The sequence below is a fragment of the Typopeltis vanoorti genome, chromosome 16 (assembly GCF_054136105.1).
Source record: "Typopeltis vanoorti isolate ZY-2024b chromosome 16, IOZ_Tvanoo_1.0, whole genome shotgun sequence".
Taxonomy (NCBI): Eukaryota; Metazoa; Arthropoda; class Arachnida; order Uropygi; family Thelyphonidae; genus Typopeltis; species Typopeltis vanoorti.
Window position 1 is genome coordinate 62,237,295 of NC_143564.1, and position 20,734 is coordinate 62,258,028.

The window sequence follows — 20,734 nt, forward strand, 5'->3', positions numbered from 1 at the left end:
CGTACGTTGATTAGAGGTCGGACAGGCTTAAAAAAGTAGAATTAAACATCGAGATCCAGATTTCTGGATCTCGGGATCCAGCTTCGATTTCTCCGATGTCCTCTTAAATCCAGGTTTCCTACTTTATCATCTTCTAATCCAACGTCCTCGTTTTCTGAGTATCCCCTGACCTAGTGCAAATTCCTCAAAGCACACACGAACGAGTATTCCTGCACAAAGAATACTTCAGATGACCCCTTACCCCACTATTGCACGCTTTTCATGTTTTAACCTCTCTTTACCTCGTTTTTAGGTTGGTTAAATTGAATGAAACACTCGAATTTCCTGGAAGAAAGGCATGCACACCAGCCCTTAGTTCTCTTTCAGAGGCAAAAATCCCTTTTCACGCGAACTATATCCATTTATTTTCAAACTTTGTCTAATCCAAGTTGTTCTTTCTACTCTTATGAGGGCTCGTGATCTTATATATATACTATGAGGAAAAAGTTGTTATGCATGATTCTATCTTGTCAGTTCAAAAAGGAAGACTACAAAAAGTTGTTTCGCTGTTTCTGAGAAAAATAAGGTTTAAAACATTCAAGAAAACAATTTCTGTGCACTAAGAAATATCAAATGTCTGTGGATACTCTGTTATTATTTATAAGATCTGAATGAGAACGTACTGTCATTTAATCAAAAGAATACATCTTTACGCAGATCAGCTAGATATATTGAACTGTTTGGTTTCTAATAACATATATGATGGGATATGATAATGTTTAGTAGAAAATAGTATTAAAAACAAAGTAAACTAAATAATTCATTTTAATAATCACCATTACTGACTGCATTATTGTGTGTTTCATTACTGTTTGTAATTCAATTATTTATTATGCCTTTGAAATTTCGAATGTTTGTAACGATATAATATACACAACTAAATTGCGAATTTGTGAATGGAATTTCTTCACTGATGATTCATATTTAAAAATAGATGAAAATATAATCTAGACGTGAAGGATATTTTAGCAGTTTTGACGCCAACAACAGGGTGTCACAAATGCTAAAAGAAACGAGATGGTTGTGAGCATCTGTAGATATTGATTTCCACAGATTCGTTGATCGATCTTTTGCATGCTGATACAGATCAAACAAAATATCAGCCGAGTATGTTTCTCAGCAACTATTGATAGAATAGTTAAAGAAAGAATGCTGTTTATGAATCCAAATTTCTCCATCAGATATTGCACAATCGTTTCGTATCAGGCCCCAAAAGAACCTTCCTAAAATAGTAAAAATAGAAGGGACTCGAACGTTCTATAGGTTTTACATTCTTCAGTTAATCACGTGAATTGTCCATTGTTCGTACAATGTAAGCATGGCATATATTGTACTGTACATTCACTAAAATCGCTAAATGTTTCATTATTTGACTCATTAATCTGTTATTTCATTGCACAACATTAATCTTCCTACAATGGGCATTCTCCAATAACTATTGAGAATCTAACTATTGGAAGTAACTTCAGAGGTGCTAATTGTAGTAATAATAAAAACATTGTCGTGTATCTCACTTGCTTAATTTCATAGGCCTTAAATCAAGATGCTTTTATAACTGATGAAATCAATGGTATTATATGAGCACTATCTAGATCATATTAATGATGGATTCTGTGGTTGCGATCCTTCCAAAAAGTATTTGAAGAATACAATAAGCTATCTTATATTGTGTTATTGTTCTAGGATTTGTTAAAATAGATAAAATGTATGTTATTTTCAGTTCCTGAAGAACATTACTAATGATAGTAAAATGTTGTTTATTATTATAAATACCTACTGAATAATATAATTTTTCAACAATTAAGGATACTAAAGGTGTTTTAATTTGAATGCGTGGATGAATGTAAGTATAAATATTATATAGAAAAGTACCTAAGAATACAATTCATGAAAAAAGTTACAAATAAAACCCTTCGATGGGTGAACGCTTTTTGAATAGAAAAAGTTTAGCTGCTCATGAGACTCGAATTGATTTGTATACAACTATTCGAATCTATTACAAAGTTGTATACAAAGCAACTAGTTTTTATCTATTCGAATCATTTAACTTTTTCGACTTTAAAAAATATTTTGGAGTTCATTAATTAATTACTCAGTATTTTATATTTACTAGTCCTGAGGACCAAAACTAAATACTTTGTTTCATCTACCTTACTTTTCTGAGATTTTAAATATTTTTGGCTGCTAAATTACCATCTTTTGCACAGGACAATATATTTTGTATCTTAATTGAGACTGTAAGTGTTTATGAAAAGGATCCGTGCAACTTCTGTTCATTTTTCTCTCTAGCTGGACTTGATGAATGTTAAGATGATGGATTAATTCAGTTATAAGTGCCTTAGAAAATAAAAATCTAAGCTCTGATAATATTGGAGTCCCAAAATTAAACATATTAATTTGGAGGAAAATTGTTGATAAGACGTTCAGTAATAATGTAAACTTCATCATGTAGAATTATCACAGTACACGCCACTGAGAGTACATAACAGGAATTTTAAGATGATGATTTTTTCGAATCTTTTATCGAATCACATCATAATTTATCATATATATACATATTTGTCCCCCTTCTTCCTCCCCATGATATATTCTTATCCATCACGCTTACGATACACAGTCCTATCAAATATTATGACCACACCTGCTGTGATCTCAGGAACTTCGAAAAAGGCATGATTTTAAGATACCAGTTGAAAGGTGCCAATTCATCAACCGATGATGAAGGGTTACTACCCTTCGTGGTGGAAGCAAGTTGTTCCGCTATTCGTGCAAACCATAGACAAAAAACTGTGGAACGCCTGACTGCGTAATTTATCCAGGGACGAATAGCAGTGTTTTCCAAATTACAATTCGACATATCTCTACCGTTTCGGCCTCTAAAGTATCCGGAGGCACATGGTGATCATCGATGACTATGTCTACAGTTTGGAATTGAGCGATATCATTAAAGCAAGGGGAAAAAGTTACCTTTTTTTTTAAGTTGCCCTTACACAGTTAAGCTGGACGCGATGAATCTCGTGTTCAGCTGAACCGCGTGGACGATAGGAGAAAGGTTAGACCTCAACCTGGAGAGTCATCCTGAGGAAGTGGCATCTTTATGGTATGGGAGATGCTTTCCTGGGAATTTTTTTGAGTTCTTATATTTGTAGACTATGCTATGAACATAAAGTGCCTGACCATTGTGGTTGATATCGGGTATACCCCTTTATGGTGAATGAATGTCTTCCCAGATTGCACAGCTTTATTCCAGTAGGATCGTTCAAGAGTGGTTTGCCGAATACGACAGCGAATTGTTATAATGGCAGCCGAATTCGCTAGACTTAAATTCCATAGATAGGTTTAAGTCGATCGAGAAATTCTGCATTCGTTTGAATCCTCGGCAGCGAACACCAACAAATCTATGGGTAGCTCCTGTAGCTCCTTGATTAAATTACACTGAAGTCACTTTAGCTAAGACTAGCTCCGTCTCTCTCTCTCTCTCTCTCTCTCTCTCTCCCCTCTATTTATTGATGAATTGATGAGACCTGATAATCAAGTTCAGCTTAAAAAGCAAAAAGGTTTTATCACAATATAAAGTAAAACAAAATAATTTCAAGTGGCTTAAGAAATCTCCTGGTAACTTCCACGAAGTTTGTTTGTAAAAGAAAGATCATTATAGATTCGATTATAATCGTCAACTAGAGGAACAGTTTACCAAAGGTTTTTCCCCCAAATGCTTCGATCTTTGTTAGAGAAATTAGGTTTTTTATTCTGATAAGAATCTTGGTTTTAATCCTGAAGCTCAGAAAAATGCACCGCAGAACGAAAGGGTACATAGAAATAATTAGTAACCTGGATTGTTTATTATTAACATTGCCTGTTATCTATCACCATGAGAAAATGCAATTGACGTTGGAGTGGTGAGAAGTATGGAATAGAACGGCTTGTTACCAATTAAAAAAATAATAGAAAATTCTAAAAAAGAATGGTTGTTCGGAATTACGAAGAATTCCGAACAACAACAGTTTTTGTAATTACTATCAACTACCACTATATTCATTTTTGTTTTCAAACTATCTAGAAAAAGTTTTGGATTCACTTCTGAACCCACTGCGTTATATTTTCTTTCACTGTTTAAGAGAAGGTTCGACTTTCCTTAGATCATTATTCGTTCAACGTTTTTCTCAATTCTTAAAAAAGTTATCTTTTGTTCGAAAAAAAAGAATAAACAACTGCTTCAACCAGATCCAACACTTCTGCTAAACAAACTAAATACAAACTCATTTATTACACACTACTCGTCCCATGTTCCGATATATTTTGCGACTCCTGTCAAGCATCGTCTAAAATCACCCTAGATTACATTATTGTCGAACCATGCTATTCGATCATCGCGTTTGAAGCAATATTTTAAATTATTTAGAATACTTTAAATATCGAGTGAACATTTTAATTAGTGTTAAATCAATTAAAATCATATGATAGGAAAATTAACTCGGAATCAAATTTAACTGCATAATTTTAATTGGAATTATACTGAATAACATTTTCTAGAATAGAATAGAATCAATACTTCCATGTTCTTTAATTCAGATGTTATCTACTTAATATACGTCAAAACATTTTATATCATTGCAAATTAAAAGTCATATAACGCATCAGCGTCTAAATTACACATTTGTGCAAACCATTACTGCTACATTAAATGGAAATTACTGTTTGTTTGACGATGCTTTATCACTGTTATGTCTAACGAAGTTCGTTTCAACATTTCACTTAAGTTGCCTAATGCGTAGTTCTGTAAATTGCTTACATCTTGATGTACCGAATTAGTATTTTCTGTAGTAATTTATTAATTTTGAAGATTTGGATAAATTGCGACTTCCGAAAATAGGTTTTCTGTGAAAACACTTCTTCTTTCGATTCCATTTTGTGTTAATTAAAGGATTTAATTTAAAATTTTGAATTTACGAAAACATTTTGAATCAACTGAGAATGGAGTTGCAACGTTTGTAAATCAATAAATATTTGAGGTTTGAACGACACACTGATATCCAATAAATATTTATGGTATGAATTGTACGAATATATGGAGAAATTGATCCTATTCCTTCATTTACTTACTTTAAATGCATTGCAGAATTTTTCCTCATAACTACATAATGTCGCATGTTTATTTTTAAACCCAAGAGAAGAGATAAAACGTCGATAATCCACACGTTTCCCACAAAAGAATTATCTGCTCATACATTTCAGACTATCCTTTCTCCAGAATTAAAAAAAGCAAGACATCCTTACTATAGATATTAGAAAATACCTCAATAAAAAGTTAATTTATGAGGCATTAACCACAAAATTAGAGGTAAAAGCACTCAACGGCCAACGTCCTAAAAATTATATCTTCTCTTGCGAGTCTGAATGGGTAAAATAATTACCTCTTTAAGATAAGATAATGTGCATAATATTAAGATAATGCTATGCTACTAAGTCCATTTAAACTACAAAAAATCGAAGCAAGCAAGCATTATCATTTGTTACTCTCATGAAAAGATTGCGATCACCGAACCATGTTTGCTGGTTCTCAAGAGGTCTCTTTAGACAGTTTAATTCGGAACCTTAAAGTCTGATTTAAAATGGCTTGTTTGGAACGGGAATATAATTTGCTTTTAAGAAAGACTTGGTTCTCTCAATTACAAAAAAAAAGCATCCATCCCGTTTGGTTACGTTGGCAAGTTTATAATTCTAGCAAATAGCAAATGTCTTTTTTTTGTTATTAAAATGCGCCCTCTATATTAGTCAGTACTATATTAGATATCTAGGAAAATATTACAATCATTGTTGGAAATAATGATGTCTATTCTTCTGCACTTTTGGGGTTGAAGAAAATGGAGGTGATGTACACACACGTATACGCTTCATGCAATAGACACAAATAGTTTTCAACTTTGTCTACTCTGAATGAGATAGGATAACTCACCGTCATTTAAAATGATGGTCTTACAAATACCCTCGCATTCAAGACAGACTCGAACCTAGGTCTTTCCAGTCGAAGAGCAAATATGGTATCATTCTCATGACTACTGTATAAAGGCATCACCCATAATTACAAAAATAGGTGAGTGGTATTATGAATCATGACAAAACTAACATATTTGCTATGGGGATTGTAGAATAAAAACGACGGATATCACTATATAAATAATTCGTTTTACAGCATCTAAGAATTAGTGTCAAATGTTCACTAAAAATGAGCATCTTGACGTGTTTATCAAATCGTGAAATGAAAAGACTCATATTTTGGGATGAATTTTATCCTGAAGTCATCGAAATCAATTTTCAGCATTGAATCTTCCTACGACATTACAACATTAAGAAAAGCAATCTACCTAAAGAGGAAATATTGATAATCCGACTATAAAATTCTAAATATAAGCAATAATTGTTTGGAGTGGTTAACCAGCAAGATTATTTTAAAACTAGAGTGTCCTGAAAGCTGAAATATCTTAATAGTAGGAAACTTCACTTGAAAGTGACAGGCTGTGACATTTATGACAGTCCATTAAGTCTCACACGGAGAGTGAAAGATGAGATAAGGTTATACGAACCTATCTTAAGAAAGTGGAAAAATTGAAGGATAAGAGGATAAGCAGAAGCAAAGATGACTGACAGATAAAAATGCGTAGTGAGATAATCAGATCATTTGGAAGGCAAAATTAATTTTCACGTGATAAATGATTTTGACGAAATGGCTGGAATTACTACAGCAAACAGTTGAGGCTTTTAAACCAGTATGTCATCTCTGTTAACTATATTATTCTTCGGGTATGTTCAGAAGAAAAACACTGCCAACATACTATGAAACTGGCTAAGTTATCTTCAGTAGAACAGAACTCGACGAGAATTTTCGCGTGATCAACACGACCGCAGACTACAGCGCAAAAGCCACATCGTCATTATGACTGTGCTCTGGACTCTTAGTAGAAAAATAAAAATTTGCTGCTGCTTGCATTTCATTTGTTATTCTTTCCATTTGCAAGCGAAAATATTCTTGAATGTCATATAGTGGCTCAGTAAGATTTAGGAGCAAGCGATCCCAAACGAATACCTACTGCTTTTTGCCTAAAATGAGTGATATTTATATATTTATTTATGCTAGTTAGGTCCATATTGTAAAAAGAGAAAAATATATGAAATGTCCTTCAAAATATTAACCTCAAAGAAGCTACTAAGCAAATGAAATAATGAAGATTATCTTATACGATAATAAACAAAAGTAATTACGGTCTGACTGATAAAACATTGATTATTTGAGAAATAATTACCAGGTTTGAATGAGTGATTTGAATCAAATGATTATACTGACCAGAAAAACTCAACAAAAAGAAGGAGCGACTTTATGATCACCACGTAGTTCAAATGATGATAATTTTGTAAAATACCCATCATCATTATTATCATTAAATGGCACTTGGAGATAGCAAATAAAAAACTCAGACTATTTGAATTAGGAGATTTAAAAAGGAAAAAAATTTGGTTAAAAAATATTTCGCAACGAAAGTGACGGATATCAGTGAAGAAATATTAGAAAACGGAGTACGATATCAGTGACCAAATATTCAAATTTGTATACATAATGTTGTAAGTATAGGAGTAATAAAACTATTAAAACAACACCCATATATTTCCATAAATTATAGGTGAATCTCAAACGCGTTGGTTGTTTTCTGATTGCCTGACTTTTACGCAAGCGGATAAAATCATTTCATTTGCTAGACCACAATTCGTTTCATTCCTAGTCGTATTACGGAAATTTCCTTGCGTCAAACAGACATCCGAAAGATATGTTATGTGGTCAAATCTTTCGTGCTTAAAATTCCTGCATATGCCAACGCACCACTTAAATCACCCCTTAAGAACTAAAAATTTTAAACAGGAACCAACATTTATTCCAAAGCTAATTTTCATTATGTAGTATAGCTAGATGTTCTTAATGATTGCCTTAGGAGAATCCATAGCATTTAGCTCAGTGCATCAGTGAAGAAAAATAACCAAATATACCTTATAATTATTAATTTAGAGGATACTGTTAGTTTACAAACTGTCTTCCTGTATACTATAGTTCTAGATTTAGAGTGCTGATGACCCTTTTGGTGGATTCGCTTCTAATGGACTCTATCTTTCATTCTGCTAAAGGATTATGTCCTTTGTATCTGTTGCGTGTACCACTGGCAATGCTGGTTCAAGAGTAATGAAAGTTGCTATAGTATCGCATATATCTAGCTTGCGAAATACGAGAACAGTAGCTTTGAAATGTCAAACATAATGTGGTCCTACACGAAACAGAGATTATCTCAATAGCTGCTAATAAGGGATTCAGTGATAGCAGATGATTTCAAGAATCTGTCTCTAGTCTTTCTACTCGACATCGTATACATTTATCTTGTTCAAGATAAATACGGAGCTCAGGAAGTTGGCATCAAGATGTTGTGGTTGAATACCTTGAGTTATTGTGACTTCCAGATTTTTTTCATAAGCACTAAGCATGTGCGAGCATTGCGAATATCATCCTTTAACTGCATACTTGCTTACACATACACTTTTTAATATTTGGAATTGAATTAAAGGTTCATAGAAAATGTCTTCAATTCTAATTGAGAACATCAACAGTAACATGAAGGAGAGAATAAAGGCAAAAACAGAAGGAAAGAAAGATGCCTCCAAAATATAGATGTATTTTATTTCTTTCCCGTGGTACGATATCTCCTCTTAATAAGAACTATGTATACATTTTAAGACTGTTATTAGATTTAGAAATTATATGATATATTATTATATTAGTTATATTATTAGGATATAGTTTTTACCAGTGATTTTTATTTCATTACATTACAGAGTAATGATATCGTTGTTACAGCAAGTTTTTTTATCCAAGAAACTCGAATTTTATATTCCCCAAACAGTCAAACCGGTCCCGTCAACCCACAGTTCTATAGACATAACACACACTTACTATTAGGATAAGTGTGTTATAATACCAAGCTTGATGCATTAAATTGCCTGAAACTCCTAATTATGGGACTCAACATTTCTCAAACGGATATAAGTTGAATGAATGGAGTGACGTCGTAGTTTATTTTATCTTTATGACTGTAAAGAATCCCACAGAGACAATCAAATATATGCATTCCATGTACGATATGTACATGGCAGTTAAAGGCGTATAAAAAGCTAGTACTAAACATTGGAAATTCGGGAATATTTTAAAGAGGAGACTTTATAAATCAAATAATTTCATACACATTCATCAGTTTGAAGGAGGAGAAGAAAGAAAGAAATTCTTAATTATTATATATAAATAACTAAAAACTAAACCTGAGTAATGTTTTAATTTTTTTAAAAAAAATCTATTTCCCCTGCAAGATACCCCGAGTTGTCTTTGTATGACAAGCAAATACTACGGAGCATACACTTTCCAGGGGATAATTGCTTACAAAAAATTGCTTGAGTCAGTGTATAAAACTAGAGGATAGATAGAGAAGCATCATGAACAACCATGTGCCGATCTATAAAAACTAGCCCTTTCCGTATATTTACTTTTTCCTGCTGTTTTATTTTTATGAATTACTACAAGAGAACGTCAAATCATAGCGTAGTTTTAATTTGATTAAAATGAAATACGACAAATGCAAATCGCAATAAGATTAAAACAACGACAACAACAACAACAAAAAAAATCTTTTCTTACCTTCAAATTATTGTCATACAGATGATTAACTTCGAGGAATAGAAAGAAAAAAATTATACTTTTTCACAATAATCATATAAGCACTTTAACTGATTTTCTTTGAAGGGTTTTTTTTTTTTTTTGTTCCCAAGAGATATCTAAGAAATCTCAGTTTTTTTTTTCTTTTCAAGCATGGCTTAACTTTATAATAACATTTCAGATTTTTAACTTTGTCCAAAACTTAAATTACTAACAACGATTCATCTTAATTTGTTTACATAGTATTAATGTATAGAACTTATTAAGATTTTATTTTATTTTCTGAAATTTCGATGTCTGAATAAACCTTTGCTTTCGTATTTGACGCATTTTTATTTAATCTTGCATAATTGCAGATTTATCCAATAAGAATATCAAAAATTCTTCATTTTATGATAATCATGTAAATGAGAAAAGTTCAGAATGTAAATAATGTAAAAAGAATAAAATAAAATTAAAGAATGTAAATAAGAAAAAATACAAAATTTAATCTGCGTCAGAAGTCCTTGTGATCGAGCCATTTGCTAAAAGAAAAAAAAAAGGTAGATTTTTTTTATTATCATTTAAGATTCTTAGTATCTAATATGCAATAACTTATACTCAAATTAATCTTATTGATATAAATTTTCTTTAAAAAGAATGCTTTAATTTCTTCTTCGGCTGTAGCGTTCATAGTTAAGCAATATCACCAAGCAAACATCTTACATCGATCGTGGCATTTTCTCGTTCAACTGTTTCCGAGTTAGTGAATCATTTTTATTGCGTCAGACATTTTCTATTACTTGGAGAAACTCAAATGATAAGGTTTTGAATCTCATTGCATTAACCGTTTTATTTATGAAGCTATTACTATAAAATAGAGCTTATACTGATGCAGTAAGAAAACTCTGAGAAGAATAACGTACATATATGTCATTAATGGACATAAAATGCAAAGTTTTACAACCAAGGAATGAGGTTTATTTAATTCCATTGTTTCCATTAGAGATTTCGATTTCATTTGTTGTTCATTCTGTAGGAAAAAAATCAATGAAAGTTGACTTATTCTCTACTTAATAAGTAAATTTGATTCTCGTTTATCAACATTAAGGAACGTTTAATATTATTTTTTCTTTTATTTAGCGATTTGGTTTCACCTAAAAGACAAACCATTCCACCAAAGAAGTAATAGAAAGATTTTGCAATAATGATTTGCTTCATGATGAATTACTACAACACGTGACTTGGGGGATAAAACTTCACGTTATTACGGTGGAGGCCATTCTCTATAGCTAAGATGGATTAAACTTAACCCCGGCTAATAACATTAAAGCCGATATCAATTCTTAACCAGTCGCGCCGATTCACTAATCGAGTAGTCACTAGAGGGCGCCCCGCTAACTCGCCTTTCTTTAGATCTTTGTTATCCATCCCAACTGCTATCAGTTCCTGCTCTCTATCTGCGGCCACTCTTCTTTGTGGACTTACAATGTGCGGGTTAATCTCCACATCGCTGCTTCTTGCGTCTCCACGACACGTTCCGATGTCGGCCGACACTCTCTGACTTCTCGATCTGTAGCGGGATGCTAGGTTCGTTGTTATGGAAACCATGTAATGCGAAAGGGCAAATTCCACTGCCGGGACCGCTATAAGGTTGGAGAACTGCGTGGCAGGCGGTCTGCATATGTTCGCTCTGCCGAGGCCAGAGGGAAAAATGCGGAACGTGTTGCATCCTTTCGCTTCTCCACGTGGATGGTCTTCTGCTTCATGTACACCAAAAACACTTGCGAGGGCATTCGGACTAATTGTAATGACAGCAATGTACAGTACGGGGGCATCGGATGATATCCTGGACAGCTGGGATAAGGAAGAGCAGTTTGGACCTCTGCCTGGGAGTGATGAGGTGAGTTTTACTGTGGAGGTAATTCTTATTATTACGCTTAACTTTATAGATTTTACGAATGCACTTGAATGGGATACTAGTTGTTCCTTGAGTACTCGTAAATGACTGCTACGTCATTCATGTTTCAGCCATAGAGCAAAATACAAAATAGTAAGAACAAATTTTTATGATCGAAGGCAACACATTTTTACGAATTTTGTTTCATACTTCAATGAGATTGGATAGTTATTCTTTGATGGAAAAATTAAATGCTGTATTACGTTTTCCACGTTTTCCAGCAAAACAGTTACAGGGAGTTTTTATTTATTTATTTATATTTTTAAGGTGTAAATGAAGAATTTATTATAGTATGTGGAACTACCTGAATTGACATAATATACTGAAAGGGAAAAGAGGAAAAGAGATTTAATCACAAATATCCGGAGAAATTTTGGCGGATGCAAGACCTGTACTGATGATTGTCCTTAAACCAATTTTCGGTCTGTAAAGAATGTCCAAATTGATAGCGGCAGATGCTCCGGATATCTTACCCTTTGTTAGTCAGAAGTTCCAAGTTAAGCAATACAAACTCGAAGGTAATTTGTTTGTTTTTCAGTTAAAACAAATGTCCCTAAAAGCAAGTGACAAATTGTGCTGTTCAAAATGTCCACTTCTCATGCAACTGTGCGATTTAACTGTTTACCATATATAATTTTTCTGCTCGTCCTGTACAAAGTATTTCCTTTATCAAAATGGATTCCTAATCCAAGAGAAAGCCACTCATATCTCAAATAAAAACACTTCCGAAATATATTTTGAAATGAATATAACTCATAGATACTATTGGAGTATATTACTATTAGCGCAATCCTATTCTCTTACTAATTATTTGTAGAACAAATTCGGTACTCGTGATACTAACATTGAGAGTTGGTAAAAGTCGCTGTAATGTTTTTCTTAATCAAATACCTTAGGAATAATAGACTAATAGAAGGTTCAAAGGACAAGAATCTACCATTGCGTTTTGAACTTCATTGACTTTACTAAAGCATTTGATTCTGTTGACAGGGAACGGCTATGGGAACCGCTCAAACTTTATGACATTCCACCTAAACCTATCAGGGCAATCAAGGCACTATCAGGGATATCAAGCCACAGTACGTTAACGGAGACAAAACAGACAAGTTTCCCATCACCACAGGTGATGAAAGTTAAATTTAATGAAAGTTAAATCTGGAATCCGTATCATTTTTTGTTTCACATTTGACGTCCGTAGACGCCGTATGGTCACTGCCGTACCTCACATGGTTTTGGCAATGATGTGTTCTGCTAGAACAAGTGGTAGGGTCGCATATTCCCTTTTCATACAAAGTTTGTAGGACAATCACAAACATCCATGCCCACGGCGGGATTCGAACCCGCAGCCTCTTGGTGTAGAGTGGACACGCTAACCACTCGGCCAACCAGGCCCGAATCCTTATCAAAGACCCATATATACAGATGCACCTTGAAGAAATGAGCTTTGCAGATGATATAGTTCTCATTAACTCCAACATTGCAGATGCCCAAAATCACTTCAACAGCCTTAGGAGAACCGCAGAAATATTTGGACTAAACGTAAACTCCAAAAAAAAAAGATATTAAAACATCCGATAGATGGGCACATCTATATAAATCAAAATGATCACCTTGAAGAAGTAAAAGACTTATATATACCTTGTATCACACATCTCAGACTCCTTAACACACATTAAAACAAGAAAACAGAAAGCACTGCAGTTTCACAGAAGTCTTAATAAAGTATGAAAGTCGAGTCTCATCTCAAAGGAGACGAAGGTTCGTCTTTACAAGTGCACCAGCCAGTCTATCATTCTGTACGGCTCCCAGACCTGGAACACCTCAACAAAAGCAGAAAGCAATATTATAAATAGCTGTGGAACTCTGGATTACTCCTGCGAAGACCACATTCCTAACTCTACTATATTAGATGAAACCCAGCAAGATCCTCTAGTCAGCACTGTTCAAAGAAACCAAATAAAATGGCTGGGCCACCAACTCACACATCCATCCTCTGTACCCTTTGATTCTCTGGTCCTCTACATCCCTACAGATGGAAAAAGAAAAAAAGGCAGACCCCGAACTCCATATTGGAAATACATCAGCAATATTCTCCCTGTTTTCCCCAAACTCTGTGCATCAGAGACGCGTCAATTAGAATATGACAGAGTAGCCTGGTTTTACTTCAATTAATAACAACCTCCAAGTCCTATCCTAGTGTACACAGACTACTTACTTGTTTTAATTGGTTTTCCTATTTATAATTGTAAAATTATAAATAAATGATGATGATGATGACCTTAGGAAATATTGCAGAAACACGAGAAATGAAAATGACTGATTGAAACTTTATGAGATGTGGTGTCACCAACACTGTAACATGGATTTCATAATATAATTAAAATGCCACATGAGAGAGAGAGAGAGAGAGAGAGAGAGAGAGAGAGAGAGAGAGAGAGAGAGAATGTCAGGCTTTCAATCTTGTTGACAATACGTTTCACTTGTTATTACTAAAAGTTGGATGAGTACTATATAAGTAATATACGTGGATTCACTCAGATCCTCGTCTGTGATTGAACCAATTTTGATTCAGTTGTTTACTTTTTGCCATTTGAATAAGAGTTAGATATTCATATCACATAGTTCTGAAGACGTTTTATTTCTATGCCATGAACATAAGTTAAAGTCGTATCAAAGTCATATCGATTTACTCCGTCGGCGTCATGCAGAAAATCGGAATATTTTTTACTGCTCTTTCCTACACCAGCCTCGAAAAGTTTATTTTAACCATGGAAAGCTTAGTAACTATTTTGATTGCGTTTGAAAAGCACCAATCAATTTCCCCTTCTATCGAATTAGTCATTTTGTGTTATTAAAATATTCTGCATTCAGCATGTATACAAAAATAAGCGGATTTTCTTCATTCTTATGGAAATCTCACTCACAAAAGGCTTTTAGCTTATATTAGTATTAGTATACAGTGGATGAGCACAATGATAGATAATCTGGAAATCCTTTTTTATATAATGAACTATAAAAAAAACATCTCGCACTTAAAGACGTTCACAAATGCCCTCATCCAGGATAGAATTCTAACTCACAGCCTGTTTGGGAGAGAATGGGTATGCTGTCCACTCTGCCGTTCAGACAGGCGGTTACTACTGAGTTTTGAAACATGCGTTCGTGTATTCCGATCAGCTGGTTACGTGATATCAATCGATACAATAATCAGTTTTCTAGAGTGGCTTAATACAGCACACGAACTTCTGAAATAAAAATCTAGATCGACAAAACGATTCCTCTTGTTCCTCCAATCCAATCTAGGATACAAGGACCATTTATAACAGATGTCGTCTGTTAGTTGGTCTCATATGAAGAAGATAAGGTCTATTGTTCTTCGTGAAATAGATAGTTCGGGTTTCCGAATTGAGACACAAGTATTTACAAACATAAAAGATTCGCCTCACATTGATCAGTTGAATTACTTTGAAGTAAATAAAATCAATCAAACAAGAGATAAAACTGTAATCTAGAAACAAATCTAAACATGCATTTAAATGTTTAAATTGTTTTTATACTAATTAGTATAAAATCATTTTTAAATTTTATTCGATCAAACTGAAATTCTATATTTTGAACAGTTTAGTGATATTCTCAGTAGATACTACAATTTATTTAATTAGACAAAATATCACTACCAATATCGTCTTTGTTATTGTTCTGTTTTATTAATCAAAATTCAGGAAGGTTTCCCATACACGACCACCATCCTCCTCTGTCGCTAGCAACATCAATTAGTTGCTTCATTATCATAGCATCTCATTATTATATATCGATTCAATTTTCATCCGTCCAAGACGGATTTTAGACAATTAATGCAGTCAACGTGCCTTTCCTCTGCTACAGTCCCTAATAGTAGATATGTTATATATCGGTTTGTCTTTTTTGAGTGAAGAAGCAACTAATTTTCCAGGAGAAAAAATCCTCCGCTCCGTTTGAGACTGGCTAACTCACCTTCAGTTGAAACGTACTGATAAAGGGTATTGGCGTCAGAATTAGACCGCATTCGAAACCACGTGTTTACAACCAAAGGTTTCCGCAGAAACCAATTGAGCTAATCTCACTTGAAATCCACTCCTTCATAGGGTTTTTGAATAGATGGAAAAATATCATTTGAATAGTATTTTTTCGCTAATATTACCACCAGTTGCAGTACGTACGCATCGTAGTTACTCTTTCAGTTGCAATGTGATCATACACAGATGTTAACGATGGGGAAAGATGGGAGAAGCCTCATATCACGAAAATTTACTAATATAATACCTTTGCTAACGAGTAACGATGTCAAAAAAAGAATATGTCAGAGTGTTCAGTTACCTCCATTAGAAAAGACAAAGTGCTTAAATCAGAGAAGAAGAAGAAGAAGAAGAAGAAGAAGAAGGAGGAGAAAAATAAAGAAAGATAGATAGCGAGATATAGAGATATTAAACGGAGTGACTTTGCCCGAGACATAAACCATTGTGATTAATTTGCACTGCATATTCATGTTTATCTTAAATAAAGAAAAATTCACTTCTATTTGTGTTCTCAGGCGATTTTCTATTTTCAAAGATTAAAAACGATACTTATCCAGAGAAATAACACACTTTCGTTCATAAAGCCCAAGTATAGTTCTTGCTTTCTAGAAGGAATTTGAACATGTTGAATAGCAAGACTTTTCTTCATCATATATTTCAGGTTTTGCACTTTATTTATTAGATTACCTACGCTTAATGGCTTGGAAAAATGCTGTTTCCTCTGTGGATCACGGATAACGGTCTTTGTTGCTCGCACACGATACCAATGTTCAATAGGTAGTGCAACTTCTCATATGTGGGATTGATATTAAAAAAAAAAAAAAATATATATATATATATATATATATAAGACATCAATCAAGTAAAACTCTGAACTAAAAAACAATAAGTAAAATTGATACTTCTTTTACGATCACGCCATAAACAGATTAGCTACAATTTCTGAAACGGTCTAAGCTTTATGCAAACAGTCTTGATAAAATGATCAACTTAAGAGTATTTACTCATACGGAATTAAAACTACTTCCTGAATCATTTGCAATTCTGAACAATTTATCATTCATCTACACGCATACACGTACACAAATCTTTCTAATATGATTTCTAAAAATATAACAAAAAATAATCACAAGAATATATACGAATCACCATTAAAAGACTAGAAACCTGTCTCCGAAAGAAATAGCAACCGTGTCGAATTCACTCTTCATCATACGTTATTACTTTTGTATTGACCTTTAACTGCTCTTTAACTCACCCGTTATTTTCCATTGAATTCAACAGACTGTTAAGGTGCAGTGTTTGGAAAAATATCGAACTTCTATTATTTTTCTCATAATGGATACATAGATGATTCTGGTCTTCTAATTAACTAATTATGCTATGCATCACGTTTAAATATCTCTGTTTTGGTAATGAAGTTTAGATGAATAGGGCCAGATTAAAGAATATTAAAATTCTTTTACTTGTTCAATTCAAACACTCAGTCACAGTTACTACCGAATCACCTAAAGCTACGAGACGAGCAAATCACGTCTCTTTACTGTTTGTATTATCCTCTCGGTTTGCTGGATAAAACAAAATCCTGAATTTTTCTTAGGTGAAAAGCCTTCTACCTCCTTATGAGGCAAACTAAATAATTTTCATTTGGAAACATTTATGAGGGCTCTTCGTTCTAGACGGAATTCGATTCGAACCAATTTAGGTTCTCCAACTCGATGCATTTGGTTAATTTGGCTTATAGAGTTTAGGGAAGAGGCGATTCAGATCAGTGTATTATGCCTGCCAGTGAAGTGTGTACTAATGATCGGTTTGTCTGATTGGTGGTGAAAATCTCTTCCACTTCCATATGAGAACGGACAACTCATCTTCAGTTAAAAAGCCTCAATAAAAGTTCTTCGCATTCAAACCTAGGTCTTTCCATCGCCGAGCTATACATATATACGGACAGGAAGACAGAGAACCAATGTAACTAAAAGGGTATCTTTCTGAAATGACTTTTAGTTTCATAATGATCGAACAAGAGTGTGGAGAGAAAGAGAGAGAGAGAGAGAGAGAGAGAGAGAGAGAGAGAGAGAGAGAGATTGGTAGTGTGTATTCCACGAGTAGTTTCATCAGTATCCTTCCAGTTATTTAGGCTTAGAGATAATGTTGTCGTTGTAGTGAAGCCATACCTTTTATTTGTTTTATCTCCTATACAAATTTCATCAGAAGTTTAGAAGTTTAGGTAAACTGATATCGATAGAGGAATAAACAAACATAATGACTGTATAAGAAATTATTGCCTGCGTAAAATGAACGTGTAACTGAAAATTCCTTTGAAAATATTATCTGATTGGATTGTTCATCAATGGCAATAGCTAGTTATAAGTTAGAATTTTACACACACACACACACACACACACACACACACACACACACACACACACACACACACACACACACACACACACACACACACACACACACACACACACACACACACGCGCGCGCGCGCGCCTCAGAGCACTGGACCGTCCATTGCTTCGCATTTTATACTTAGAAGAGATGTCCAGTTAAAGCGACTAGAGTTTTGTGAATGCAGTAGCTTCACACTGCAGAAGAATAGATTGAGAAAGTGGAACACTTTCTCTCTTATTGTGATGTATCGGTCACATAGTGTGGTGTGAGAAGTTTAGTTTGATCGATCTTCGTTGTTGTACTGAAAGTAGAAAGTATGGGCTAGTCTACGAACACCTTAGAGCTAGAAGTTCCAGTCAGAAGTAGCGCAGCAAGTTTTTTTCCCCCCCCTTCGTATTCATCTTTTGTCCTCATTGAGCAGCCAGAGTGTCATTTATGAATTACTTCTTAATAATATATCATGAAGACGATATTGCTGTCGTGATATGAATGAAATGTACAAGTTGGTTTGCACATATCAAATCACTGCAATATAAAAGTAAAATTTCGATAGAGATGAGCTGAACAGAGAATCTGACTTTTCCATATGACACAAGCTGTACGTAATGTTGCACTGAACCAGTGTTTATCTTCACTCGTCGTTGTTCATAATATTTGATGATTTTATCCGTTTCTCTTTTGTAATATATGTACATGTTTATTGGAGGAACATTACTGATAACACAAGGGTACTGTGATTTAAATAGATCGTAAATTATTTTAAACGTACATTGTGCATATTTTGACGAATTTTCAAGATTTGCATATTTCCATATTCCACAAAAGCATATTCGCATTTTAAATGTAAATAAATACAGAAAAATTATATATAACAGTAAAAAAAACACCGTTGTTACCATTTCTTATACTTTTACTAGTCACTGTTATTTTATATTATTTAAAGTCAAAACGTTCGTGGTCTTTTAAAAATCTTTAAAAGGGTTTTTCAAGTGAAGATGAGTTAGCTAGTCACACATGGAGGTAGAAATGTTTTTCCTCCGAAAAATCGTTTTCATTTATTCCGCAAAATAGGCAAATAGACCAAAAGAACACATTCTACTTACAGACGGCCTCAGTTGCTTTGGGTGTAAAGTCAACAACATGATTTAGGAAGAACAGATTCAATATCGTCTCCATCGGTAGCCTTGCGCATGTGTAACTCAGGATGTGCACTCCAACACTTCCGTAGTAATTATAATTACAACAACTTCAATTTTCTATTTTAACTTTCGTGATGAAGCCCATTTGGATGCTTGCATTTCATCATTTACTTAACCATGTAGGAGGAAAAACTAAGAATGTAAGGTGTGCTTCAGGTGGCTAAGAAATCCTTTTAATACAACTACTTATTCTTGATTCCTCGCTTCCTGCAAAAGTAACGCTTCTGAACATTTTTTCTTTTTTAATTGATTATAAATCCTTGATATATTTGTCGTCAGATAGATTATCCTGAAAGATTTTTGTAAGTTATCATTGCTAGAAACACTGAATCAAACATTCCGGCCATCAATTACACTGATTTTTTTGTTTCGTTCTATTTTGTTGAATTATTGCCATCTTGACACTAAATGAAGCGAATGCTCTGTTTAAAAATATTGAATGAACTGACTGCAAAAATAACTAGGAGTTCTTTGAATGTTCTTTGAATTATACAATTCGAAAGACGAATTCTGTTTATGGAAAGATTTTATAAATCAGACTTCATAAGAACCTGTGAATTTGAGTTGATACTTAATAGCTTCCTTTTCGAGACAAAAACATTTTCCTTCTATTGAAATATGACCAATCACTACGGAAAAAATCAGAATTCGATATTCATATTTGACTCAAAACTGTCAGCTTAAGCTTCCATTCGAAGAAAAACAAATCACCCTACAAAATTAATTTAAGACTGTTGTTACATGATTTTATTTTGGGAATATTCCAAAAGCTACGGTAATGAAGTGTATAATTTAGGCTAATTAAATTGCATGTTCTCTCTGTCTGATTATTCAGATTTTTGTAAGCAAAATATGAATTTACGAAAAAAAAATTAGTCTCCTCTGTACAAAATAAACTCTTTTTCAATTGAAAGGTTTCTGACATCCTACATGAGTTTGCTTTTGTGTGTAGTGTTGACTCTTTATGTTTACTGAGAAAATATGAAAGAAGTAATCAGCTAATGTTTTTCTTTCCTTGCCTATATTACTTTAGTAGTGCTTAGTTCAGTTCCAGTTTGAAAGAGAAAGTCAAGAAGTAACGCAAGTTTGGAAAGATTTTGAATTTCCATTCCTGCATAGTTGTTTATATATGAAAGATCACGAGTGATCTCTTGATACATCACCCCATTAATGTTGTAAGCATCTCACAGTGAAGATCCCTTTCAGGAAGACACTAGATATGAAAAATGTTTTAGAACATTGGATCTGAAAATGTTTTAGCAGAGATGAATAAAAAAAAAGCAAGATGTTCCATAAATGTTTGCGTTGATTTGAGAGAGAGAGAGAGAGAGAGAGAGAGAGATTATCATATCTTTCCCCG

General features: G+C 33.7%; 1 protein-coding gene across 1 annotated transcript in view; it reads left to right on the forward strand.

Annotated features, from left to right (window-relative positions):
• The first annotated feature begins 11,474 nt into the window (after positions 1–11,474).
• Positions 11,475–20,734, forward strand: part of LOC150098068 (CCN family member 5-like) — a 93,267-nt gene continuing 84,007 nt past the window's right edge. The window contains exon 1 of the mRNA XM_090406672.1: positions 11,475–11,663. Within this exon, the coding sequence (XP_090262798.1) occupies positions 11,475–11,663 (189 nt within the window). The remainder of the gene's footprint in view (positions 11,664–20,734) is intronic.